The 26,357-nt window shown below is 52.0% G+C and overlaps 1 protein-coding gene across 3 annotated transcripts in view; it reads right to left on the reverse strand.

The window, feature by feature from the left end:
• Positions 1–3,451: 3,451 nt before the first annotated feature.
• Positions 3,452–26,357, reverse strand: part of GNB1 (G protein subunit beta 1) — a 59,353-nt gene continuing 36,447 nt past the window's right edge. For all 3 annotated transcript variants that reach the window (XM_081146053.1, XM_081146051.1, XM_081146052.1), the window contains 10 exons: positions 23,781–23,881; positions 20,180–20,218; positions 18,181–18,287; positions 13,528–13,591; positions 12,454–12,616; positions 9,926–9,992; positions 8,748–8,949; positions 7,762–7,978; positions 6,365–6,480; positions 3,452–5,064 (listed from right to left, as the gene is read on the reverse strand). In XM_081146053.1, coding sequence (XP_081002179.1) covers positions 6,374–6,480; positions 7,762–7,978; positions 8,748–8,949; positions 9,926–9,992; positions 12,454–12,616; positions 13,528–13,591; positions 18,181–18,287; positions 20,180–20,218; positions 23,781–23,837 — 1,023 coding nt within the window. In that variant the 5' untranslated portion in view covers positions 23,838–23,881 and the 3' untranslated portion in view covers positions 3,452–5,064; positions 6,365–6,373. The remainder of the gene's footprint in view (positions 5,065–6,364; positions 6,481–7,761; positions 7,979–8,747; positions 8,950–9,925; positions 9,993–12,453; positions 12,617–13,527; positions 13,592–18,180; positions 18,288–20,179; positions 20,219–23,780; positions 23,882–26,357) is intronic.

Genomic DNA, 26,357 nt, shown 5'->3' on the forward strand with positions numbered 1-26,357 from the left:
AAGGGTGAGTGGAAAGGGGGGGGCAAAAATGGGGAAAATTTGAGGGGATTTCTCAAGCTGTGCAACTTCCCCATCTGGTTGTTTTGGAAACCCAACCACTTCCCCAAAGGGATGGCCAGCCACAGCCACAGGAGTTCTGTTTGAGTTGCATTTTTGGATATATAATCGTTAACATGATAATACTAATGCATACCCGGGCCAGTTTTGCTCAGTGGTTAGTGTCAGCCCTCAGACTGAAGGGTCCCGGGTTCAATTTTGGCCAAGGGCACATACTTCGTCTGCAGGCTCAATCCCCAACCCTGGTCAGTGCATTATTGCGAGGCAATCAACCGATGTGTCTCTCTCACATCGATGTTCCTCTCTCTCTCCACTCTCTGAAAAGCAGTGGAAAAAATATCCTCGGGTGAGCATTAAAAAAAATAATAATCATGCTTAACCTAGCAGGTGCTATGGCCAGGCACTGGGCCTGGCCTCCCAAGGACCTTCTAGAGCAGGACAGTGTTCAGAGAAGGCACCGAGGCATGAGTTCGGGCCAGTGTCACTAGCCAAGGTGACATAGCAGGCACCCTTCCTGTGTGCCCTTCTCTAAAGGGAACGTGTACACATGGGTGTCTGTAACCACAGTAACCCTCTGTCCACCCTGGACCTGAGACATCTGGCGGGAGAGCTGCTTCAGAGATGAGAAAATGGTGCGGCCTGGCCGGTGTGGCTCAGTTGGTTGAGCACCAGCCGGTGCACCAAGAGGTCTCCACGTCGACTCCCCGTCAGGGCACATGCCCAGGTTGTGGGCTAGATCCCCAGTGGGGAGCCTGCAGGAGGCAGCCGGTCATTGCTTCTCTCTCTAAGATCAGTAAAAACATGTTTTTTAAAAAAGAAAAAATGGCTGCACCCCCCTCTCCAGGCCCAAAGGCCACCCCAGGGATTCAGAGGCCTGGAGCTCACACCCAGCCCCGCCAGGGCTGACTAGCAATGACAAGGCCCATACTGGGAGGGGTACCTTAGTGCTTCCAGAAGGTTCCTAGAGGAGGTGTCACTTGGGTTGAATCCAGGCGCTGAGTCAGGCTGTGGTGGGGAGGGAAGGGCCAGCAGCAGGACAGAGGTGGGGGTGGGGGTGGACGCTAGTCAGGCCAGTTTGGGCTGGGCATAGCATAGGGGGTGGGTGCCTCCCTCAGAGGGGCTCAGGGGTCTGGAAAGGGGGAAAGTTGTCCCCCGCTCTGGCCAGGCAGTGACCTCTCCCTGCAGCCAGATCTGCAGACGACCTTATGAACCTAATTCCGTGTTTGTTTCTTGGAATTCTTAAACATGACTTCATATTCTTTAAGCTTCCCACACCCAAAACCCGGACCCACCCTTTTCCGAGAGTTGAATGATGGGGGACAGCAGGGTGAGTGGGGTGGCTGGTGGAAGAAGCAGGGAGCCTGAGCCATGGAGGTGTGGCACAGGATGGGGCTGCTGCCCAAAGCCAGACTCACGGGGGGCACCCTGGATTTTGGGTGCAGTCTGGGGAACTCCCTGGCTTTAGAGGGCAGGAACCGGGTGCCCAGGGTCTCAGATGGAGGGAGGGGAAGGGGTGCTTCTCTTTGGGGTCCTGCTCACAGCTCTGGGGACGTTGACCTGAGCTGTACCTGGCTGGGGTGAACGGGTGAACAGAGGCTGCCTGGCACCCAAGAGGGGAAGTGGCCAGGAACCTGGGCTGCAGGGGCGGCTCCCTGTGGAGGTGTCTCTGGCCACCCAGCCGTCCTCTTGTTTATCCTCGCTGGCCTCTGGCCCCTCCTGCTGGCCTCACCCAACCCTCCCCAGGGAGCCTATGTGTAGAATAGCCCCTTGCCCTCTCCTGTTCGGGCTGGTTTTAGGGGACACCAGCGCACAACTCAGGAACAAAACCTTCCCCTGGGCTGTACCCTTCTCACCAGGGTTCTAGGGAGGGGCACCAGGCAGAGAGCGCCCAGGTGGGAGCCCCTTGGGGTGGGCGTGGGGGGCCCCCAAAGGCCAAGCGCTAAGTGCGGCCCTCCTCTAGCACCTTGGACACATGGGACTCACTGAATTCTCACAAGGCCTCTAGGAAGGTGTTTTATTTTGTGGTTTTTAAAATGTTTTTATTGATTTCAGAGAGAGGAAGGGAGGAACACAGAGAAACATCAATGATGAGTCACTGATCCTGGCCTCCTGCCCCCCGGGGATCGAGCCCCAACCCGGGCACGTGCCCTCACGGGGAATCCATTGGTGATCTGCAGGCTCATAGGCCGCTGCTCCGCCGCTGAGCCCGCCAAAGGGGGCGCGCGGCGCACCCAGAATCCGAGAAGGCACAAAGAAGACAAGTAACTTGCCCAAAATCACACAGTGAGGACACGAAGGGGCAGGGTTTGGTTCTGGGACGGACTTAGCAGGACCCAAAAAGGGGGGCTGGTGATAGTCAAGGTGGGATGGGGGCTGGACTGGAGACAGGAAGGGGGCGGAGCTGGGGGTGGGGCGGGAAGGCCTTTCCTGCCCCTGCCCTGCCCCTGCCCGGGCCCCTGCTCCGACCCCGGCCCCGCAGGCCCGGCGGAGGGCGCAGTGGGCTAAGGGTGCGGGTGGCGCGGGGGATCCCGCGGTCGGGGCAGCTCGGGGACCCCGAGTCCCTGGCGCTGCCTTGAGCGCCAGGCCCTGCTGGGCGCCGGGAACGTGGAAACCGCGCCCCGTGCGGGCGACACTGCGCGAGGGCGGAGGGTGCCGACCGTGCGCGCGGACGCCGGTGACTGCTGGCCGGCCGGGGTCCAGCCCCCAGGCTGCGGGTCCCTCCTGCCCGCCAGGGCGCCGCGGACCCCGGTGGTCAGGGCCGCTGGAGGGGGACAGCGGCCGGGCCGGGGCGCGGGAGGCAGGGCTCCCAGGGGAGCGGTGGGCCCAGCGAGCACCCGGCGCGGACCCTTGGGAGGCAGCGGCGGCGTCAGGACCGCACCTGATCCCAGGGCGCGGGCCGCCCCCCACCCCCTATCCCCGGGGCAAATCCCGGCCCTCGCAGCCGTGGTCTCCCGGCAGCCTCCCCTTAGGAGAAAGTGCCGCCCTTTAACCCTGAGGATCACCGGTGACCTCTAACCTCACCGTAGGGGCCGCCCTGAGGTGGGGGCCTCTCCTTGACTCGTGCCAGCCCCTGACCTTCTCTGACCTTGGGGGCAGCCGCTCACTTCTTGAAGACTAGGCTCTTTTCACCCAGGCGGGAAGCCTGTGCCCCCAGCGCGGGAGAGGACCTGGGGGTGCCAGCTGCGGGCGGACAGGGCTGCTGGGCCCGTTGGGGACCCCCCACTCCTTTCGTGGATCCTCTGGGGTGGGGACTAAAGAGATGGCAGAAGAGTGGGCAGCAGGACGGGCAGCGAGGGGTGGCTGATGCACTGCTCGGACCAGCTGGTCAGACCCAACTACGTAGGGGCAAGGCCTCCCCAAACCTGCCCACCAAGCAGCAGCCACACCAGAGTCCCTCATGTCAAACTGCTTTATTACATCTTAAATAACAGTACAGTTTAATACAGGGTCTACCTCGCGTCCAGCTTCCTTGCAGTACACTGACTGAAAATTAAATACAAAAGGGGGGGCAGGTGCAGATGGGCTCTACGGGTGGATAGGAGGGGTCCCCTCGGCTCCTCGCCAGGCCCAGGCCCACCGTGCCTTTGTACAGGAGTCAGACAAACAGGGGGAGAAGCCTCCATTGCCAGGGAGTGCTCGGGGCGGGGCCACGGCACTGTGCAGAGGCTGCTGCGGGCCACCTGCTGCGGGCCACCAGGGAAGTCTGTGTTAGAAAAACCATCTCCCTCAGATGCAGAAGGCTGGTTCCATGGGAGATGGGCCGCGAGGAGTTTACAGAGGAAGGTCGGGGTGTCCATTTGCTGCCTCCCGCCCCTGCCCCAGACCCCCCAGAATCCAACAGCAATCATTTGGAACAGGACTTGTTTTTTGTTGTTTTTTATAAAGAAAGAAATAAAACAGTGGCTTGTCCTGCACTCAAGCGTGTCGAGCTGCGCACTGTACTGCTTCCCGTGCGTGCAGAGTAGCGACGATAGTGGGCAGAGCCGTAATGGTTACAATTTAAAGAGGTTATTTCTCAAAAGAAAAAGAACATCTAAGGACTGAGTCCTATGTGCACATTTGAGCATTTCTACAGCATGCGAGTCTAAGAGTTAACCCACCCAATATGGCAAACGATCAGATTTTTTAAAATTTAACTTAGAAAGTTTGAGATCATTATTTTCAAAACATTGATTTTTACATTGTTTCATACACAAATAGTTGACTATCGAAGCACAGGACGGGCACCTCTCCTGGAAGCAGAGGTCATGACGGCTGGGGTGCACGGGCTAGTGTTAGGCTATTATTATAAACGTCCCCCAGCTTCACAAGGAAACCCAAGGTGGTAAAAACTGAACTGAGGGGGCAGAGGATGGGAGGAAGAAGATGCCTGATTGGACTCTGCTGGTCACCACGCTCGGTTCTGTTCTTTCCCTTTGTGCCATGTCTGTGCACAACAATTACATGACACTAGACAAAAAAATTAAAAAAACAGGGACTAAATTTACATCATCAACAATTTCAGAGAGACCGCACTAGACCTCTCTCTGTTTACTACTGAACATAAAGATATTTAAAAAGGAAATCTGAACGTTTCAAATCCTGTTACAAACACGACCTGGAGTTTGGAGCCTAGGACAAGATCGAGTCCTTGACTTGCTCTGCACGAGCATCAGATAGGGTCACTCAGGTTCAGATCTAAGAGTGACCAGGTGTGTCTGCCTCACGATACACTGGCTTACTTCCTGGCTAACATTTTTATTACAGTATTTCCTTTTAACCTCATTCAGACAGAAAAGCAAACGAAGACAATGGTCCCGGGAGGAATGCACGGCTTGTCGAGTTTACAGCAGATTCTTCTCTTCGTGGGATTGTGCTCTTGGTTTCAGCAGTAAGTGAAGGAAAAGATCTTGCCCTTTTGAAGTTCAGAGGGGGGAGGGCGCCCACGTTAGTAGGGGTGGATTGGAAATGCTATCACTGTAACGCTTCAGGGTGGAATGGTCTTCCAGTCACTGTGGCGTCCACCTGCTGTGTTAAACAGAGTTTAAAGAAATGTAAAGAGACCGGGAGAGGATTATCTAAATGAATCAGCCAATTAGAGAAAGACTAGTCCATGTAATCTCATTCATATGTGCCATGTAATGAACAAAATCAACTGACAGACAAAATAGAAACAGCTTTTCCCGCCACCTTGGAGCCCAGGGAGGCTGCTGGGAGCAGGGCTTCTATAAGGACAAATGTCTCTGGAAGGTGTGGTCCAGGCCATGTTTCCCGGCTATAAGAGGGGTCTCCAGAACCAGAGGGAGCACATGGCTCTTCTTACAACTGAAGGTGTTTAGGCTGGAGATGGAACTGAGTTCTGTCTGGGCTCATAGGTACAAAGCAAAGAGCAGCATCGTGATTCCTGGTGGCAAACTGGACAAACCAGTCACCTGTGCACAGGTAACGGGGCTCATGGGAACAGTGGATAGTCTGTGCTAAATTCTGAAGCCACCTTCCTGCTAAGGCCACTGGAGACAGACTCCGAGTAATGCTGGACCCCTCGAGGATTTAAACTCATTGAAAAGTAAGTAAATAAAATGGAAAACAAAACACAGACTCAGAGACAGAGAATAGACTGACAGCTGTCAGGGGAGGGGGTTGGGGGGCTGGGTGAAAAGCGAAAGGATTAAGCAAAGGCGAAAAAGCAACCCATGACACAGACGACAGTGTGGTGATCACCAGGGGGAAAGGGGGGGGGGGTAGAAGAGGGTGAAGGGGGGATAAGGTGATGGAAGGAGACTTGACTTGGGGTGGTGAACACACAGTACAATATACAGATGATGGAATACGGAACTGTACACCTGAAACCTGCATACTCTTATTAACTACTGTCACCAAAATAGATTAAAATGTGGGTTTTTTGGTGTTTTTTTTGTTGTTTTTTAAAAAATATATCTTTATTGATGTCAGAGAGAGGAAAGGAGAGGGAGAGAGAGAGACAGAAATATCAATGATGAGAGAGTCATTGATCGAGCCTGCAACCCGGGCATGTGCCCTGACCGGGAATCAAACCCTGATCACCTGGATCCCAGGTCAACGCTTAACCGCTGAGCCATGCCCGGCCGGGCGATAAAAATGTTTTTTAAAAATGTACAAAGAAACTGCACCTCTAAATTCAGACCCGTCATCAGGGTGATGGTGTCGCCGGGGCGTGCGACTGAGGGCGCGTTACTCATCTTGAGGTCAAGGCTTACCTTACCCCAAGTCCCATCACCTCTGCACCATGATTAACCCACAAACCATGAACCACCACCTCACGTGTTAGGGGCAATGGTTGCTCCGTTACCTGTCGGTGTTAGTTCCAGATCTTGAGGAAGCTATCCCAGGACCCTGTCGCCACGGCCATCCCATCGTCAGTCACCCCCAGGCAGCTGACGCGGTTGTCATGCCCGGCCAAGACACCTGGAGCAAGTGAGAGCACAGTCACTCCAGGGACAGAGGTGTCCCACCCAGCAGTGACACAGTGACACTGTGCAAGGTGTGGTGACTGCAGGACGTCCCTGCAATGCCACAGGGGCTCGGAAAGGACAGGACACAGGGAGGAAGGTTTGGTCCAGGTGGAAGTTAAACTGAAGCACGTGGCCTCCCTCGTGCAATGTGGGTGCACCTCAGCCACACAAGTGTCCAACATCCTGGAGAACCCAGTGACCAGCCTGCCACAGACACTGCAGGACAGGAGCAGTGCACGCAACAGACAGCCAGGGCGTCTCACCCAACCCCTAAGCACTCGTGAGGATAAGAACCTTAAAAATGGAACAAAAAAATCACAAGAAAACCCAAACCACCTGGACCTCAGGCCATGACGACAGAACCCTGTGAGGCTGTGGCCTGGGGCCTAGAGTAGACGTGGACCACAGAACAGAGGCTGATGTCCGAGGCCACCTCGAGGGCCACGTGGCAGCTACACTTCCATAACCATTAGGCTGTCACAGCGCAGTAAAGGGATGGCCTACGAGGTGGAGCAGTGCTTGCCCAGGCTCACCAGGTGGCAGGGGGAGCTGGGGTTTAGGGAGGGAGCAGGGGAGCTCAAGAGGGGGTTTAACCAGGGCAGGAAGTAGACCCCTCAGAAGTGGAAGCCAAGGTGAGGTCCCACAAGACCCAGGGTCACGGACCTCCTTCCACCTCCCAAGCACCTGGTCGAGCACAGCCGGCGACTCTATGATCAGTCAGTTCAACCCGACCGCCCGGTGCCATGCTCAGCACAGGGAAGTTCTCATTTCCGTATACCCTGTGCCTTGCTCATGCACCTGACAACCTCGCATGGCCTTAGACATGAGAACTTCAGACCATACTTCATGGCACCCCTGCCCGGGTCTGTGCTCCACACTTAGGTGACAGAGTTCTGACACGTGCAGCTGGAGGGCAAGGAGAATAAGGCGGGGCCTTAAAGACCAAGCCACACCCCTTTCCTGCCCCTCGCACCTCACAAGTGCGTGGGAAAAGCTTCTGGTGCACTGGGTTGCCAGGCCTGCAGGGCCAGCTCCTGGGCGCCTCTGGCCTATCTCCTGTCCTCTGCCAGGCACGCCCTGGTGCCAGGCAGGTATCCTCAGGCAGGCCCAACACAAGTTTCCTGCCAGCCTGACAGGAACCTAAACACCTGGGCTTATGTGAGGAGTCATGTCCATCTTGAAAGACAGTCCCTGAGCATCTAGGACACACAGAAAGGCTCCTGCCATCACCTACCTGCCCTGTCGGCTTTGAGCGCATCCCAGACGTTGCAGTTGAAGTCATCGTACCCCGCGAGGAGGAGGCGCCCACTCTTGGAGAAGGAGACGGAGGTGATCCCACATATGATGTTGTCGTGGGAGTAAATCATGAGCTCCTGATCCGCACGAAGGTCGAACAGCCTGCAGGTGGCGTCATCCGAGCCAGTGGCAAACGCGTTGCCATTTGGAAAGAACTGGAAAGAGAAAGCAAAACAAAGATGGGCAAAAGCACAAAGCAAACACTGGAAATACCAGCTGCCCAAGAGCAGGGCTATGGCTGGCACAGCAGGAAGTCAGCAAGGGCTGGACGCCGGCAGAACCTGGGGACCACCCTACAGGGACCCATGGAGCAAACTAGGGACTGGGATGTGAGGGCTCTGCCCCGGGTAAGCCCCAGGAGTGCCCTCAGATGCTGGGCTGGCCTCCACAAACAGCAGGTTTTGCTTTACTAATCTTTGCCAAGGGAGCAGTAGAGTGTGGTCATCCCCGAGGCCTGTGCCTCTCCCCAGACAGCCAGCAGTCAGAAGAGCCCCAAGGAGGAAGGCAGGGAAGGGTCCCCGAAACCAACCAGATGCATCTGCACAGCTCCCCTCAAGGCCAGGCCCCTCCAGTCAGGTGATGTGGAAAAGGGAAGCCCTGCCCGCAGGAGCTGCACGCTCAGTGAGTTACTGCACTGTCTGCCCCCACCCAGAGGGAATCCCTGATACCCCACGACTGGGAGCTGGCCCAGCGCAGAAAAGACACAGCCAGCACAGAATTAACTGGCTCCCAAGGACAGACTACACCACTTCTAGGTCTTTTACAGGGAGTGTTCTGTAAATTACGTTGTATTTGCATAGAAAATAGAGACCATCTAAACCTGAAAGCACTTAAAAATTAAACGAGTACTCTGTAGTTAATAGTAACTAATCTAACTCGTGAGTGGCTGGCAAAGGACCTGACCCACAGGTTACCCCAACTCACACAGATGGCATTGATGTCAGACTCGTGGCCGGTGAAGGTTTGCCGGCACATCCCTTCTCGCACATCCCAGAGTTTAGCGGAAGCATCACAAGCACCGGACACAAACAGCCTGGTGTCAGGAGCGAGAGAGAGGCTCATGACGTCCCCGGTGTGTCCCGTGAACGTGGTCGTCTGCTGACCCGTCTCAATGTCCCACAGAGCACTGGAGCAGAGACAAGACACACAGTCACTTCACCTTCTCAGAGAACCAGGGACCACAGGAACCTGTGTGCTTTTACTCAAGACAAGTTCAGACTCGCCATGCGACTTTGGAAGGGAAACAAAGCCGACACAACATCCAGCCACAGATGTGAGTGAGTGAGCTACAGGCACTGCAAACCCAACCAGACTACTTCAACCTCTGCTGCACGGACGCAGCTTCACCAGGGCCGAGGGACTACAAGAAAAGGAACAAGACACTTCTAGGAGTCTGAGAGAAATGGCTCGTTAAAAAAAAGCTTAAAAAAACCTCTTCTCATAAAGAAATCCTTCCCCAAAATTGAATGTCTAGATGATACGTCTATGACACGCCTTGTAAAACAGGCCGAGCTGGGGGAGGGAGTGGGTGCCAGCACAGGGACCCCCATTGCCCTCGGGACTCAGTGTCTGGGCCTCATAGGGGCACGAAAACCCACCAGGACAGATCAAGTCTAACATGATTCTTATAAAACAACTATCTGATCACTGATGTTACAGGGCTTAGAGCCACAAGAGAACACATTCTAGAGTTTACTTAAGTGGGCTTCTAGCTATAGGGAAAGTGAGAGCTCGATACACTCAGAAACCTGCTGAAGTCCACTGAAGTCCTGACCCTGAGGTTTGGGGCTGTGCTCAGCACCCACAGATGGTGCTCTCCTGGGGAAACTGAAGCACTGCTGCCCGAGGGCTGCTGGCAGGACAAGGAAAGCAGGTACTTCCAACACAACCATAGGTTCTGGTTCCATGTCTAAACAAGCTTCAAAATCCACAAAGTACAATGAACTCACTTATCTCTCACTACCTCTTGGACCGAGGTTGTGGCCATTTCACAAAACAGACACCCTAATTCATAGCAAGAACCTTATTTCCTCTGTGCCCAGAGCTGTGAGCTGCGGGTGTGCCGGAGCCATGAGAGAAGGGCGCAGAGCTCAGGTACTCACCAGGTGGTGTCTCCAGAGCTGGTAACAATCTGATTGTCGTCCAGGAAGCGGCAGCAAGACAGGTAACCTGGAAAACAGATCCAGATGATGACCCAAATCTGCAAGCTCCGCTATTCTACAGTCTGGTAAACAGAAAACCGTAGGCAGAATGGGGGAAGACCCTGCCTGTCAGCCCTGCATCAGTCCGTGGGCAGGAAGCAGCACACAGGCCAGCTGGGAACCCCAGGACCAAGGAGGCTGTGGCACTGCGCCCTACAGGGCACTGGGGCAACCATGCACGGGGCACACGCTCTCCTCTGGTGCCCATGCAGACGTTCTTCTCATGACACGAGTGAGAGTGAGGATGGATCCCTGCCCAACTCCCTCCCTCCCTCCCTGACTCAGTGCACAGGAGCCCTGGGTGCCTGGAGTGTGCCCCCCCCCACCACCACCCAGGGAGATTTCCATGAACAGAAGACTGCTTCTTGTCCCCTTGGAGCCCCCGCTCTCGTGGGGAGAGTGGACGGACAGAGCATTTGGGGCACACAGGTGTCAGAGCAGAGCAGGGCAGGGTGGTCTGCAGAGGCCCCTGAACCCTGCACAGCCACAGTGGGACCGGGTGCCAGGTAGGAAGCAGATCTGTCAGCTACAGATTGTAGCTGCAGTAGACCAGTGGGCGTGAAGGTGGCTGTGTCGCCTGAGTGTGTGGACTGGCAAGCAGAGCCCCGGCACAGAGGCTGGGACACACAGCCTGGCGGAGATGCCCACCTTGGCCAGCTTTTGGAACCAGGATAGGCAAAGAAGATCCACTTTGTATCATGATTTCTACTCAATTAGCTCTGCTGACCAGGTCTCTGCTTTTGTCCTCTTGAGTAGCCCTGAGAACCAGGGATGCAGGGTGAGCAACCCCAGCCCCAATGGCGTGTGCACGTGGCTGCCCTGTCGCAGCAACAGAGATGAGCGCTCAGCTCCTGCAGGGAAGGGACACCCTACCCCTCACCAGCAGGGCCATGTGTGACTGCGGTAAGTGAAATAAAAAACACAACACACCCAAAATAAAAACCCACTGAAGGGTTTTGATGTAAAAAGTAAGAATATCGAGAAAATAAAGCAACTACTGAACAAATATTACTAAACTGGCTCCCACATAAAAAGTATTTAGAGATGACAATTTCAAAACACCAGCTATATGCCTAGAAAACGACGTGTGGTCACTCACTCCTGGAGGCCATGTCATGTCCAGAGCGACACTGGGACCACATGGTGAACCAAGGCCAGCCAGGACAGGGGCAGCCTGCACTGAAGGATGGGCCTGAAGACAAGTCCCCATTCAGCACCAACTCCCCACAGCTGCTCCTCATAGGGAGGAACTGTGGCCTGACCTTGAAGAGGCAGTGGACAGACTTCTGGGCAGCCCCAGTCGGAAGTGAAAGGAGAGAGCAACAAGAGCCTCAATCATCCCCAACTGCCCAGATACCTGGCTCCCACCTGAACTGCAGGCAGTGAGCAGGCCCCATGCCCGCTGCTGAGAACAGGACGGAGCAGGTTTCTGCTGCCGCCTGATGGAACAAAACATCAGTACTTCAGGGGACCCAGTTCATGACACAGCACCCCCACGTCCAGATGCAATTCCAAATTACTAGCTGGGCTAAGACACAGAAACATGCCATCCACATTCAAGAGAAACGAGCACCAAGTCCTGTCACAAGAGGATTCGCTGCTGGAATCGGCAGCTCTTGTAACTGCTCACGGATACAAAAACATGCTTGTGATAAACAAAACCAGGAAATCTCAACAGAAAAGAGCTGTTACTTCAAAGGCAAAAAGAAACTCCAGAACTAGAAGCACACCTGACGTGAAGGGTGTGTGGGGCACTCCTATCAGTATGGGGAAAACAACTGTTGAAGTGAAATAGGACAAGACCTTTTCCAGAAACACAGTGCTTCCGTTACAGCAGCGGTCACAGGAAACTGAACTTGGGAGAGGGTGCCCCACCCAACATGCAGAGCTGCTCTGTTCCAGCAAGCCACACGGCCTGCAGGCTGTGTCCTCTGCACCAAGAGCACTCGCCGGTGTGCAGACGTGTGAAGCATGCAAGGACGCTCAGTGATGCCTATGGGTCAGTGCCTGCACACACATGTGTACACACAATGCCTGCATACACACAGTGCACACAGTGCCTACACACATGGTGACTGCACATAAGCACGCACACACACACGTACACACACAGTGCCTGCACACATGCCTGTCTGTTCAGACTGCAAACTCTTGTGGGAAGGTGCTCAGGATGGAAGATGGATCAAAGGAGACTGAGAGTGGCCTACGTGCCCGAGACCCTCGAAAAGGGGACACCACAGGGACTTAAACCCAAAGGTTTCTTGCTGGTGAAGGAGAATCAAGGCCCGTCTTTGCTTTTAACTTCAGAATACTTCTGCCATTATTGCAGCCAATCTCGTTAAATAATTACCGAGCAGAACTGAGAACGTCCAGAACGTCCAGAACGTCCACCAGGTGGATAGGGCAAGGCTGCTGGTGAGAACACGTACCTGTGTGTCCGGCTAGTTCACGACTCACACGCACATTTCCTTCGCGAGTCTTCAGGTTGTAAATGGAGCAAATGTTATCCAGGCCACCACAGGCCACGTAGTTCCCAGAAGGGGCATACGCACAGGTCATGACCCACGAGGAGCGCAGAGGAATAGCGTGGACCTAGATGACAACAAAGACGCAAACATGCTCAAGTTCAAAAACAGTAGCTACTGAAGTTATTTTGAAAATAATTTGTAGGTGAGGCCAAAGTAGTAATTTAATTAGAAACCCTATGCTGCCTAACAACTTAATCTTCAGTTTCATTAAAGTCACGACTGACGATTAGCTAGGCACCTAAATAACAGTACAGCCTTCTAATCAAAATTACACATTAAATGGCAACTGTGTTTCTTTAAGACAGTATTTGATGCCATATCTGCTAGCAATACATTCAGTCTTAAAAAAAAAAAAAAGAGGGAAGCACGTCACTGGCCTTTCAAGAGGGCTATCAATCCATTTAGAAAACAAACATCTGCCCTGAAGTGACTGAAGCAGACTCTGTTGTGACAGCCCCTACCCCCACCCCCGCCCCCACCCCAAGCTGCAGCGAGACTGCGTGAGGACTGCAGTGTTCCATGTGCACCCAGCATTCCCCAGTAAAGCACAGCTGGACTTGATCTTTTCAACATGTTTGGACCAATGATAGTCCTATTTAATTCCATGATACAACCTTAGGTTACATTTTTAAAAGAATGTAATTTATACTTCAAGGTACAATGCCATTCAGGCTGTCTCTTGTAAAAACTAATAACTAAATGAAAAGCCAGATTTTTGCATTTTTAAATAAAACAGGAAATTTCTCAGACTGAGCTACCACTGGAACCCAGGTAGTCTGGCCACATTAGGAGTCACCCCTCCCATCTGCTGTGACCCGATGACAACCTACAGCAGAGCTGTGCTGGGATGAGGTTCGGCCCCTGGTGGACAGAGAACTTCATACCAAACCCATACTGACTATGGCTGCGCCTGTCCATGCTGCACATTTTGCACCAGTGCATCAGGTGGTTTGGGGCAGGGCTTGCAGTCCCTACCTTGTTTGTGGTGTAGCTGTCCCAGATGATGAGTTTACCATCCTGAGAGGCACTCACGAGAAGCCTGCAGGGAAGACAAACACCAGCCTGTCAGGACATGGACACAGACACAGCCACAGCCACAGCCTCACACAGCTGCTGACTTGCTCACGTGTGAGTCAAAGTGGCCTGTGCAGAAATAGAACACACCTACTAATAGGCCTAAAGGGAAAGTTCTAACATCAGACCAACTCTGAAACATGACGTGACTTCTACCACAGACAACAGCAGGAAGCCAAGCGCCTGGCTTTCCAGGTGGACTAGACCCAAGCCACGTCGCCGGTCAGCTAAGACAGGTAACCGCTCATCACTGCTTCTGGCTGGTTTCTGTTTGCTCTAAGTCAAATGTGAGACATACAGGCCCTTCAAGAGCCAACATGGTAGAAAACAAGTAGTATGCAATTTTTTGTTCTAGTGCATGGAAAGCAGAAACATGAGGAAATAACAAGCTTTTAGATATTCCAAACTTATGAGACATTTCTCATACACACAGCCCATGAAATCCCTAGGCTGCGCTGAAGCCAGAATCCAGATCTCCAAGACACTACGAAGCGCTCGCACCCCACCTACTTTGCAGTGATGGCAGGCTCCAGCAGAACTGCGCCTGGTTCAGGAGGAAAAACTGCCAACGCCATGAATTTTCCCCTATTTTCTTGCTCTGGGCAGGTGTGATCAGTTTGGCATGGGTGTGTTGAAAAGGTACTCTATCTTTGCAGAATGAAGACAGGAGAGTGACTGAGGGGCAAAGGGATTTCACGTGAGAGTAAGTGAGCTCCTCAGAAGGGGCTCACAGCTCCTAGGAAGACAGCTCAGGAACTGCCGTTCTCAAGGGACAGCGACAGGCCCCATGTGCAGTCCTACACAGATGCGCATCAGTATGGTAAATGATAGTTTTAATTCTACTTTATCCAAACACAAAGGTTTTAACCATTTCAGCCACAAGCTTCCTGAACTGATCATAAGCTGGAGGTGAAACTCAGGTCACTCTGATAACCTGGACACTTTTCATGAAAACACACATTCTGATGTGCCCGGCACAAGCTTCCTTTACAAGGAATCAACGAGGAACTTGGTAAGGGGTAGATGACTTCAGCACCTGCTACAAAACGCATCTGAAACCGAACTAAGTGCTGTTGTCTCCCAGAAGCACGTTCTCCAAGCAAATCCCTACATTTCAGCTCGGCCACATGCCCCTTGGCTCAGCCACGTATACCTCGGTTCAGTCATACACATTGCGAGCACTTAACAATTTCTGTGTAAGAGAGTAGGGCCTGCTCTGCTACCAGTCTGTCTGCTCTAGACGGGATTCACCGGGCCAGAGTAGAGCCACTCACCTCCAGGAGGGTCACCTTCAAGGAGGGCTCCCGCTAAGAGAGCTTAGTATGTGCTGACTCGTCCGGGTTAGAGGAATGCTAATACTCACTGATCCTCCAGAAGGTGAGAGGAGACACCTGGTAATCCCAGGGGGATAACCACTGCAGACCGGGATTCACCCGCCTCCAGAGCCTTCTGCCAAGCAGCGATCAGTCACCGAGAGGTACCACCCACCACGATGCAGAGGAAAAGAGGAACCCGGCCTTCCGGGCCCCGACACCCAACAGAGGCCAAGGGGGGCCCACAACCCATTGCCTCAGGCCCTTCCTTGCTCAGAAGACGGAGGCTCCTGGGCCTCGCTGGGTCAGTGGGGCTTCACTCTCAACTATGACAAGACTTCAGTCGACTTTGGAAAGCGGAGAAAAGTCTAACATTCACTTAGATGCCTGAGACTCTGATGTGTTATAGAAAGTAGAACTTAAGTATAAATGTATTTTACTATGTTAACAGACATTATTAACATAGAGACAACGCCCACTGACACATGCACATACAGAGCCCTCGTTGCGTGTCTCCGCAGCTGGGGGGGGGGGGTAGTCAGTGTGAGCGTTTCTGCGAGTCACATAAACACGGCAGACTCGCTGGTTTTCCTGAGTCACAGCCCAAGTCAGGGAACGTCCTGTGTAAAAACCTCTGTTCACGAGGGCAGAAAATATGACTGACATAACAAAACATAAGTCCAAAATTTTAAAAAACTAGTTGGACTTTCTAGAAACACAGCCCAAGCCGCCGAGAGGCTCCTCATGCCACTCTGTATTCTCCAGTTTCCGATGTGAACTAGGCCCCACGTAAACAAGGGAAGGGTGGTAGGAGCTGTACTTCTCCAGTTTAAAGAGCAGCTACAGCCCGGCGTGGCTCAGTGGTTGAGCATCAACCTAGGATCCAGGAGATCGGGGTTCGGTTCCCGGTCAGGGCACATGCCCAGTTTGTGGGCTAGGCAGCCAATCAATGACCCTCTCATCATTGATGTTTCTGTCTCTCTCTCTCTCCCCCTCCTTTCCTCTCGCTGAAATTAATAAAGATATGTTTGAAAAAAATAAAATAAAGAGCAGCTACAAAACAAACGCACTACCCCAAAAAGAGGAGACTGACCCCCCACAGGGCACCCCCCGTTCCTCAGGGGTGACCAGGACCCTGAGCCTGGTATGCTGCTTTATACTCCTGCCGCTCCCCTCCTGACCTGGGGCTCTCCCAGCACAATCCGTGTCTGACTCCCAGGTAGAGCACAAGGCTCTGCACATGGTGATGGGAACCCTGGATGATCTGGCCCCACCTGCACTCCTGCTTCACCTGAGCCCTGTGCCTCCTGTGCCCTGCTCTGGCCACACACACACCCTCCTTTCAGGAGCACAGCTGCCTGCAGCCAGGCTGTGGCTCCCAGTCACGCTTCAGGGCACAGTTGGATGAGAGAAGCCTTCCAGACAAGCCAAGCAGGAGGCTGGCTGCTGTAGGGAGCACACTGCTTAGGGAGCCAAGACCCAAGTGTTGGCTCCATGGAGTGTGGCCATCTGACCAGGACACTGATGCTCCCACAGATGAGGGAGAGCCCCAGAGACCATGTACTATTTAGCCACTGTCTACTTTTGATAACGATTCTAAGGTGGGCTGACTAGTAAAGGCACCTTCCTTTCTTATTCTTCGTGATTGGTGGCATCACTGGAATGGCCTAAGTTAGTGCTCATTTGCATTGAAATTGTATGGGATACTGCACAGAACACACTAAAGATAGAATTTTTTGTTCTGAAGCTGTTTACACTCTAAAGCAAACAGTTTCATGAACAAAGAGAAAACCAAGCTGAAAATTCCTCTCTGACAAATTTTTTTTTTTTTAAAGTATATCTTTATTGATTTCAGAGTGAGGAAGGGAGAGGGAGAGATATAGAAACATCAATGATGAGAGAGTCATTGATCGGCTGCCTCCTGCAGGCCCCCAACTGGGGATAGAGCCCGCAACCCGGCGTGTGCCCTGACCAGGAATCGAACCATGACCTCCTGGATCCTAGGCTGATGCTCAACTGCTGAGCCACGCCCGGCCAAGCAGCTGACAATTAAACATAAAAAAAAAACCCACACACTCCCGGCCAGGCTTGGCTCAGTGGCTGAGTATCGCCCTAGGATCCAGGAAATCTCGGTTTGATGGGTCAGGGCACATGCCCGGGTAGCAGGCTCAATCCCCAGTTGGGGACATGCAGGAGGAAGCCGATCAATGACTCTCTCACCAATGATGTTTCTCTCTCTCTCTCTCTCTCTCTCTCTCTCCCCCTCCCTCTCTCCCTTCCTCTCTCTGAAATCAATAAAGATATATTAAAAAAAAACCTACTCAAAGGCATTTGAAGAATCATGTTAGGTATTTCAAAGAATGTGTTATAGTCAAAGTCACCGAGCATTTTATTTAGCTGTTTGGGTGGAAAGGCAACCTCCGAAAGAGAGGTCAGAACAGACCACCAGCAATGCAGCAGGGGAGGGGAGGGGAGAGAGGGAGAGAGGGGAGGGGAGGAAATGGGGAGGGGAGGGGGGAGGGGAGGGAGAGAGGGGAGGGAGTGGGAGAGGGGAGGGCAGAGAGTGGGGAGGGGAGGGAGTGGCAGAGGAGAGGGGAGGACTGAGCAAGACTGAGAGGAGCCCCAGGACTAGAGGTGGAAATAAGGGGCAGGCTTTAGGGCAGAAACAAGGAACCCAGGACAGGGACACAGGGAGGTGGGGCAGATGGGACGGGGGAAGGGAACAGCAACTGAGAAGGCAATCCCACTGTCAGATGTGTGCTCCAGTGGGGTAACCAGCAGCAAACCCATGCATGACACTTGGGACCCACAAGCCCATTCATTCTAAGGCTCAACACACTTCACCCTCCCAGTCTGCACCCAGGCCCTGACAGCACAAGAGCCAGCCAAGAAGCCATGAGGAACAGGCTGGGAAGGTGAGGAACCTCGGCACAGAGAGGTCAGGAAATCTCCCCGAGGTCACACAGGTACTGGGCCTAGACCTGAGAGAAACAAAGATGAGAGGAAAGGAAGGACCAGAGCTGACAGGAGCTGACTAGGGTGGTGCAGAAACAGGCCTAGTAGGGTGGAAATGTGGATGGGAGTGTGCACCTGTGGACCTACACGGGGCCTGCCCAGACATCGGGTGCAACGTCCTCATTTTCCTTACAAATCAGAGCACCTGCATTCAGGCGGTTTCCCCTAGAAAACCAGGACAGCCCCTGGGTGTCTTAGGAGCGGCCTCTCGCCCACACCCACGCACCTGGAATCTGTGCCCCAGTGCATAGCGTAGATTTTGGCCAGGTGCCCCCGCAGCGTTCTCCTGGTGCGCATCTGGATCCTTCCCACAGGGTCCACGTTGTTTGTAATCTGAAAAGGAAGTGCCTGCAGGTCACCATTCTGTGAGGAATCATCTCCCTGAGGCCACCTCTCCGTCACTCCCACTACTGTGCCCACCCAGTCCCTGAGCTACCCCAGCTGCTCCCTGCTGGGATTCCTCCTGTTTGCAGGGCGCCTCCATTCCTTTCACTGTTCTGTCTTTAGGAACACCTGTTTCTCTACTTCACTCCCCCCAGTGGGCACCATGCATAGTGCTGGCCAGACGGTCGCATCCCTCTTCTCTCTCTTCCGGCTCACAACTGTCCACCCAGGCCAGCTCCTCGCACCTCCCACAGCCTAGCCAGCCCACCTCTCAGTTCATACCCAGCCCAGCACTCAGGCTGTGTGCTGACCTAGATGGCAGCTACCACCTACTCTGCAGTACTGCTGCTTGGGGTACAGAACCCGTACGTGCAAACCTGCCAATTCCCCCGACCTGAAAACTCCAACGTTAATGACTTGGGGTAGACACATGGAAATCGGTGTGTCAGACTAATGGGCCTAAAAACTCTACAAAGTGCATCTAAGACTCAGGTAATTCTACATAGTACACTTTTTCTTTAACTTACCATTTAACCTCAATTAAAATACATCCCTTAAAGCAGGGATAGGGAATATCCGGCCCTCAAAATCATTGGGTCTGGCCTGCTAAGGCAACCGCAGGAGGGACTCGAAAGTCAATAAATCTAGGAGCTTTTTTCAGAGCTAATTTTTTTTAAAAAAATATATCATTATTGATTTCAGAGAGAGGAAAGGAGAGGGAAAGAGAGAGATAGAAACATCAATGAGGAAAGAGTCATTGATCAAGCCCGCAACCGGGCATGTGCCCTGACCAGGAATCAAACCCTGATTGCCTGAATCCTAGGTCGACACTTAACTGCTGAGGCACGCCCAGCCGGGTCAGAGCTAATTTTTAAGTTGATAATTTTGTATAGCCCTCAAATGGTCTTATAAATATCCAAATGGACCTTGGCAGAAAAAAGATTCCCCAACCCTGCCCTAAAGCATTAGAACACTGTAAAAAATTAATCCTCAGTAGAAATATAATTTTTCTTACACATTTCTGTTTAATTCATTGGGCAAAAATAATGTTTTTAAGGAGGTGAAATTCACCACGTAAGTATACATCCAGTGGTACTTAGCATGCTGACAATGCTATGTGACACCACCTCTCCCCGGCTCAAGAACATGCCCACCCCCCCCACCATGTTCACTGAGCACTCGTTCCCTTCCCCCTCTCTAGTCCCTGGCAGCCACTAAGTCTCCATGGACTGGCCTGTTCTGACTGCTCCGTCAATGGACCCTAGAGCAGGACCTGAGCCTGGCTGCCCCACAGCACCAGGTCCTAGGGGTGTCCGTGCTGCAGCAAGTGTCAGAGCTGCGCTCTTCTCTATGGCTGAGTGATGTTCCACTGCGTGCGTTTACTGCAATCTGTCTACCCATCACCAGTTATGGACCCCAGGGCTGCTGAGAACCTGCGCCTTGTGCCTGTTCCCACACCTGTTTTCAGTTCTCTGGCTATGTCTGGAGTGGAAATGCTGGGCCACAGCACTGGTTAAACTTTGAGGACATGCCAACAGAAATAAAAGTTCTGAGGCAGATTTTTTTATAAAGGAGAGAACCTTCAAAATACCTTCCTTGAAGACTAATATTTTACTACTCTGACCTCTGCAATAGTAAGTACTCATTTAAGGCTTCAGAGAGATTTATTTTTCATCCTAAAAGCACTACTTCCTACGCTGAGCATGAGGGTGACTTGAGTGCAAACGCTCCCAGCACCAATTCCCACCCTTGCTGCGCAGGAGAACCAGAGCAGAGTGTCCCAGGGGTCCGCAGAGGCACCACCTCTGTGCCAGGCAGGCAGCTGCGTGAACGGTTCTTACCTGAGAGAGTGTTGCATCTGCACATGCTTTCCTGGCATCCTAGAGGTAACAATGATAAGGAGGAAGTCAATAAATCAGACATGTCCAATCCCAGATCCTCCCACCACAGTTCCAGAGTCTCTGGGCACTGCCAGGAGAGAGGCAGAAACTGACCATGGAGGGCTCCTTCTGCCATCCTGCAACCCCCACAGTACGGTGCAATGTGTGGACTGTCCGGGAGACCACAGTCTACACCCAGACCTGCAGATCATCCCATCTAATCAGCACAATGCCCAGGACGCTAGCCACACTGGGAGGACCACACTGGGAGCTGGGTGGCACCGGAGAAGCCCTGGACCTGGGAGCTGTACCGTCCTGCCTGCCGAGGCCCCATACCTTCACACACATCTCCCTCTGTCTTTTAACAGCCCAGGAGCTGTGAGGCCCAGAGAAAAATGTCTGAAAAGCACTGATGTCCAGCCCAAAGAACTGTCCTTCTGGACTGTGTTAACTGGGAACTGTTTTGAAGCCAGACAAACCGCTAATGCTGAAGCTATCGAAACGAGAAAAGGGCCTGCTGTGACTTTCAGGTTGCTCCATCTGTTAACCGTGTTCTTGTCCAGGGAACGACCTTATGAGGCAGGTACTTGTTCTACAAGGGGACATATTAAAGCTAAATAGAATGCTTCACTGTCCCTAAAAGATCAAAGTTATTAGAAAATAAAATCTTGAAATCTCACATTAGTGCACATATTTTACAAATAAAAAGCCATACGACAGAGGAAGGAAAATGAGACAATAGCTTTAAAACGGTCAAAACTTGAGTATAGAAGTGATTTGCAAGAAAATTACGACAATATCTAATGAGAAAAGTATTTTGTTATGTTGTCACCTGACCAGGTGCTTTCACAGTGGCAACTGGCCACTGGATGGCTTTTACACATCCTGGCGCTGGTGTGAGGGTCGGGGGAGACACTCCCTGAGGGGCAAATGCCTCCCTGCTGATTATTTTTACTCGAGGAAGCTGGTGGGGACGGTCACAAACCAAGAACATGGGAATGGATTCAAAGATGTCGTTTATCAGCAACGTCCCAAAGATCTAGGTTCCAACGTTAATCATGTGATTACATGTCATCTGCTTCGTGAATTATATATAACTAACACAGAAAATACTGTGTGCTCTGCCACCGAGTGAGGGGTCAGGGTAAGTGGAGGGAAGCCCAGTGCAGCGGCCTTTTACCAGTGAAGCCCAGCTGGCAGGACCAAGCCCGATACCTGCTTCTGAGCCCCGTTCTGCTTGATGTTCTTACCTACAGCTTTTAAATCCTCACCCGGGGATATTTTCTCCACTGAGTTTTAGACAGAGAGCGGACGCAAGGGGGGAGGGGGAGAGAGACATCAACGTGAGAAACAAACATCAATCGGTTGCCTCCTGCACTCGCCCTGACCAAGGCTGGGGATGGAACGTGCAATCAAGGTACTTGCCCTTGACCGGAAATCGAACTCGCAGCCCTTGGATCCATGGGCTGACGCTCTAACCACTGAGTCAAATCGGCCTGGGCACGTACCTATGGCTTTTAATTTTAAGGAAAAAAACACACAAAAAAACAAAAAACAGTAAAAAGTTTTTAAATGGACATAAGCGACTTCATCCTAGCTAGTGTCCAAAAATCACGTCCCACATAACACAGTGCGGACACTACTAATAAAGAACATTTAAAACAGAGCACAGGCTGGCCGGGCATGGCTCAGTGGTTGAGCGTCGACCTAGGATCCAGGCGATCAGGGTTCGATTCCAGGTCAGGGCACATGCCCAGGTTGTGGGCTCCATCCCCAGTCAGGGGCCTGCAGGAGGCAGCCGATCAATGACTCTCTCATCGTGGATGTTTCTCTCTCTCTCCCTCTCCTCTCTCTGAAATCAATAAAGATACATTTTAAAAAAAGAAAAAAGAAAAAAAAATCCTTAAAAAAAAGAACAAAAAAACACTGAGCACAGCCCTGGCTAATGTTGCTCAGTAGTTAGAGCATCAGCCTGGGTACCAAAGGGTCCTGGGTGCAATTCCCAATCAAGGGAGTGTACCTGGGTTGCAGGTTTGATCCCCATGCAGGAGGCAACCAATCAGTGTGCCTCTGTCACTTCAATACCTCCCTCCCTCCCTCCCTCCCTCCCTCCCTCCCTCCCTCCCTCCCTCCCTCCCTCCCTCCCTCCCTCCCTCCCTCTTCTCTCTACAAAGGATTGGAAAAACTATACCCTCTAGTGAGGACTAACAATAAACAGATAGATAAATAAACAACGGTAAGGCCTGAAATTCTACAGCAGGAGGACATCACTGTTTCCTCTGTGGCTGCAGATATCAGATAACTCCACTACCCGTTCTCAAGTTCTCGAAAAAGATGGCTAGAATAACGCTGGTGCCTCTTTCCCCAGTTACCACTGGGCTTTCTGAACATAACTGGCCATTTAAAAGGACATAATTAGCCCTGGACGGTTTGGTTCAGTGGCTAGAGTAGCCTGTGGACTGCAGGGTTCCAGGTTTGATTCCGGCCAAGAGCACAAACCTCGGGTGCAGGCTCGTCCCTGGCCCTGCTCGGGGCACGTGCAGGAGGCAGCTAGTCCCTGTGTCTCTCACGTCGATGTCTCTCTCCCCCTCCCACTCTCTCTGAAAATCAATGGAAAAATATCTTCGGGTGAGGATTAAAAAATAGTAATAAAAAATGGAAGGACACGGCCAGGAGCTGCTGCTCTGGTGACCTCAGAACCCCGTACAAACACGTGTTACAGTGATGCTCTGGCGGATGGCTGGAGCCTGTGGGTGACCCGAACGGTCAGAGGAAAACTCCTTCACCAGATGACACACATCTACCTGTGCGTGTCTTTTCTGCTGTGTCCAGCTCTTTCTCTCACTCTTCCTATCAACAGTCTGAGAACAGAAACAGCTACTTGTATTAAATGTTTCTTTCTCTAAAAAACACCCGTTAAAGCACTGCCTCACGAAACTGGAGGAGAGAAGAGCTAGCTCCTCTAACCCACGGCTCCCCCACGAGCATGCCCTGGGCTCTGCCCTGGCACCGAGCACCAGGCAGCACTGGGCGACTCATGACTCTGAGAACTGCACTTGGTTGCTTTATCGTCAGTCAGATGTATCTGCTCTAACGGCCTATAAAAGTGTCGACTCCAGTGACCTCCCTGAGGAACACTGTTTTTCAGAATTAGGAACAAGTCAGGCACACCTAAAATACCTTTTATTGTTGTTAATACTCCTATTTTTAAACAAGTCGCCTGCCCTCAACAGTCACAGGGGACGGAGGCAGACACCACACTCTATGCGGGGACCAAAAGAATGTCGCAAAGCTAATTCCAAGGTTAAGAAAAAATGTACAGAAAAATACTTTTAAATCACACAGAAACATTTTTATATATGCAAATAATGATACACTAGAAAAAATCCTGAAAATAATGAACTAGGCCAAATAACGGGGTCTGTAATTAGTGACTCCAGGGCTAAGATCTGACCTCAGTCCAAGACACTGAAATCACCCTATAACCCATCTCTCCTCAATCAGCAACATTGGACCTCAATGCACATGATTAGCAAAGCTGAACGCATGGGCAGCTACGTACTCGGATCTGGTTTTTCAGCTGCTCGGCCTCCTGCCGCAGCTGGTCAAGCTCACTCATCTTCTGACCGGGGTGCTCTGCAACGCCACCTCAGAGAAGCAGATCTGAAATGAAACAGCACAGAGAGTCAGTCAACAGCCCAGCAGGTGGCTCAGCTGGAGTGTCACCCTTTACACCCAAAGGCTGCGGGTTCGATGCCCAGTTAGAACACGTGTGGGTGGCAACAGATCAATGTGTCTCTCTCACTCAGACGGTTCTCTCTCTCTCCTTCATCTCTCTCTAAAATCAGTAAAAAAATATCTTCCTCAGGTAAGGATTAAAAAAAACCTGATTTTAAAAAAGTTAATAAACAATGGCTGAGTAATTAATGAAGCAGGCGAGAAAAGGAAACTGAAATTTTGAGACTTATGGTTTCATTATAAATCAGAACTTATAAAATGCCCACAAAGGCCTGGGTTAGTAAAATACAGTTTATATCATTCACTAGCATTGTACAATGACAATGTCTAAGAAATTACTACTCAAAAGATGGTGGTCAGTTAAAAAAGGAAAAATCTGTCATGTAGCATTTTTCAAGGACCTGGGTGTAACCAGAGAACCCAAGGAGCTGAAACGGACATCAGAACAGCTCACATGAAAACCCAGGTCAGGAAGCAGGTACAGTGGTGGTCTGACGACCCAGTACCTTGAAGCCACATCAGTGACCTTGAATCCATGGCCACCAGATGTCAGCATGCTCACATGGCAATTCTTAAGGATAATATGGTGCCCAACAAGCCTCCGGTTCAGGGGCCACGTGCTCTCCCACCAACATGGACCTGGGATCCCAGCAGGCAGAACCAACATGGCAGGCCTACAGCTCAGGCCCATCAGGCCCAGCACCCGCAGCCCTGGTGCAAAGGCCTGGCGGGACGGGCCCAGGAGCAGGGCAACAAAGGGCAGGGCTGGCAGCACAGTTCTCTGGGATGGCACCCACGCTGATACAGTCTTAGAAATGTTTCTTATCAAAACAGCTGCTTCAAAAGGCTATGCTGCGGGGGGTGGGGGGCTTGGCTGATGCAGACTACCTGTGGCCTGGCCCTGAGCAGAGCCATCTGCTGTGGGAGCCGCGCCACAGACGTGCCCATTGATATGCTGGTGAACTCCCTCCCATTTGCACCAATACACTCTAAGGAGCAACTTGTGAACTTCAATGTATGAAATAATAACCACGCCAAGAGAATAGGAAGTGATTTCAAAACAAAAGGCCACAAGGTCCTTGGGCTCAGGGACACCTGCACCCCCTCCAGCCCGGAACCTCCCAGCACTCAGGTGCTGGCGAACGGGACCAGGTTCTTGCAGACAGCCCTGCACAGCGGGCACTTTCATTCCAGCCCCCCATCCCAAGTCAGATAGCTGTCCTCAGTCTTATAAGGAAGCTCCGCACCCAACCCTTCCAGTCGACCTGGAGGAAAGTAACGCTCAGGTTGCTACGAGGCACACGGACTTCCACGGGTGGTTGTGGTCAACAAACAACTTCTGATCCTAAGTTAAACACTAAAAGGCTAAGGTAATTTTTAAATTGAGGACTAAAAACAACAAACTCCTTAGGATCTAAGGAAAAGGAAGTACTTCCCGAGATGCTGGGGTCTTCAGGTAACATTAGGTGGGATAACTCCCAAGATCTTAATGAAGTGTCTCCCTTAATTAGACATGCCTGTCCGCACCCACTGACAATGGCATACAGGATAACCCCGCCTGCGGACAGTAAAGGCAGAGGAATGAATTTACTGAAAGCCGAGTATCTCTATGTTGAGAAGCTCCCTTTAACTCAGTCACTTCACTCAATTTCAGCAGCAGCGATGCTGGACCTGCTGACCTAAATCTTCAGCCCTAAGCAGAGGACAAACCAGGCCTGTGTCTGTCTCTCCCATCGGTGAATAGCACCGATGACTGGCACTGCCTCTGGATCGCAACCCTTTCTGCAACCAGTGCTCACACTGCACCAGGTGAGCTCCCACAGATCCCTGAGAACAACATGCAGACAGACACCCAGAGAAATGCTCATCACTCATTAAATGGAAACCAATTTGCAATAACTGTAGCTATTTTAAAAGAACAAACTATACTTTGTTTTAAAATTTTTAAAAGATTAATATCATTTTCATGAGAGTCAGTGGTCATGTCTTTCTCTTGGTTTCCAACATCGGCAGGCAGGGCAGCTTATGCAGAACCATTAGGCACGTTCAGAAGTCTTACTTACATTGGCTCGCTTTTGCTTTTCTCTTCACTATCCTCAGTCCCCCAAAGCCTTCTGGAAACCCTACCATCAGGTCCCCAAGGCCTGGGAGCCTTCTCCCCTCCTGGTCAAAGTCACTGTTAAGCTCCGGTGAGCTGATTCAGCGCACTGATGGTCTAATCCACTAAGACAGACCTGCTGAGAGGCCCCCTCTTCTCCTCACAACCCACATCTGCCACCGGCTCTGGTTCAGAACTTGTTTTAGAAATATTCTGTGTAGATTTTAAGTAACAGAAAGCAAGCCAAAGCGGTCTGCCCCTACACTAGATTACATGCAACATTTCTGTAGGTCACTGTTAGCA

Source organism: Miniopterus schreibersii (genome assembly GCF_964146895.1).
Source record: "Miniopterus schreibersii genome assembly, chromosome: 8".
In the NCBI taxonomy this organism is placed as follows: Eukaryota; Metazoa; Chordata; class Mammalia; order Chiroptera; family Miniopteridae; genus Miniopterus; species Miniopterus schreibersii.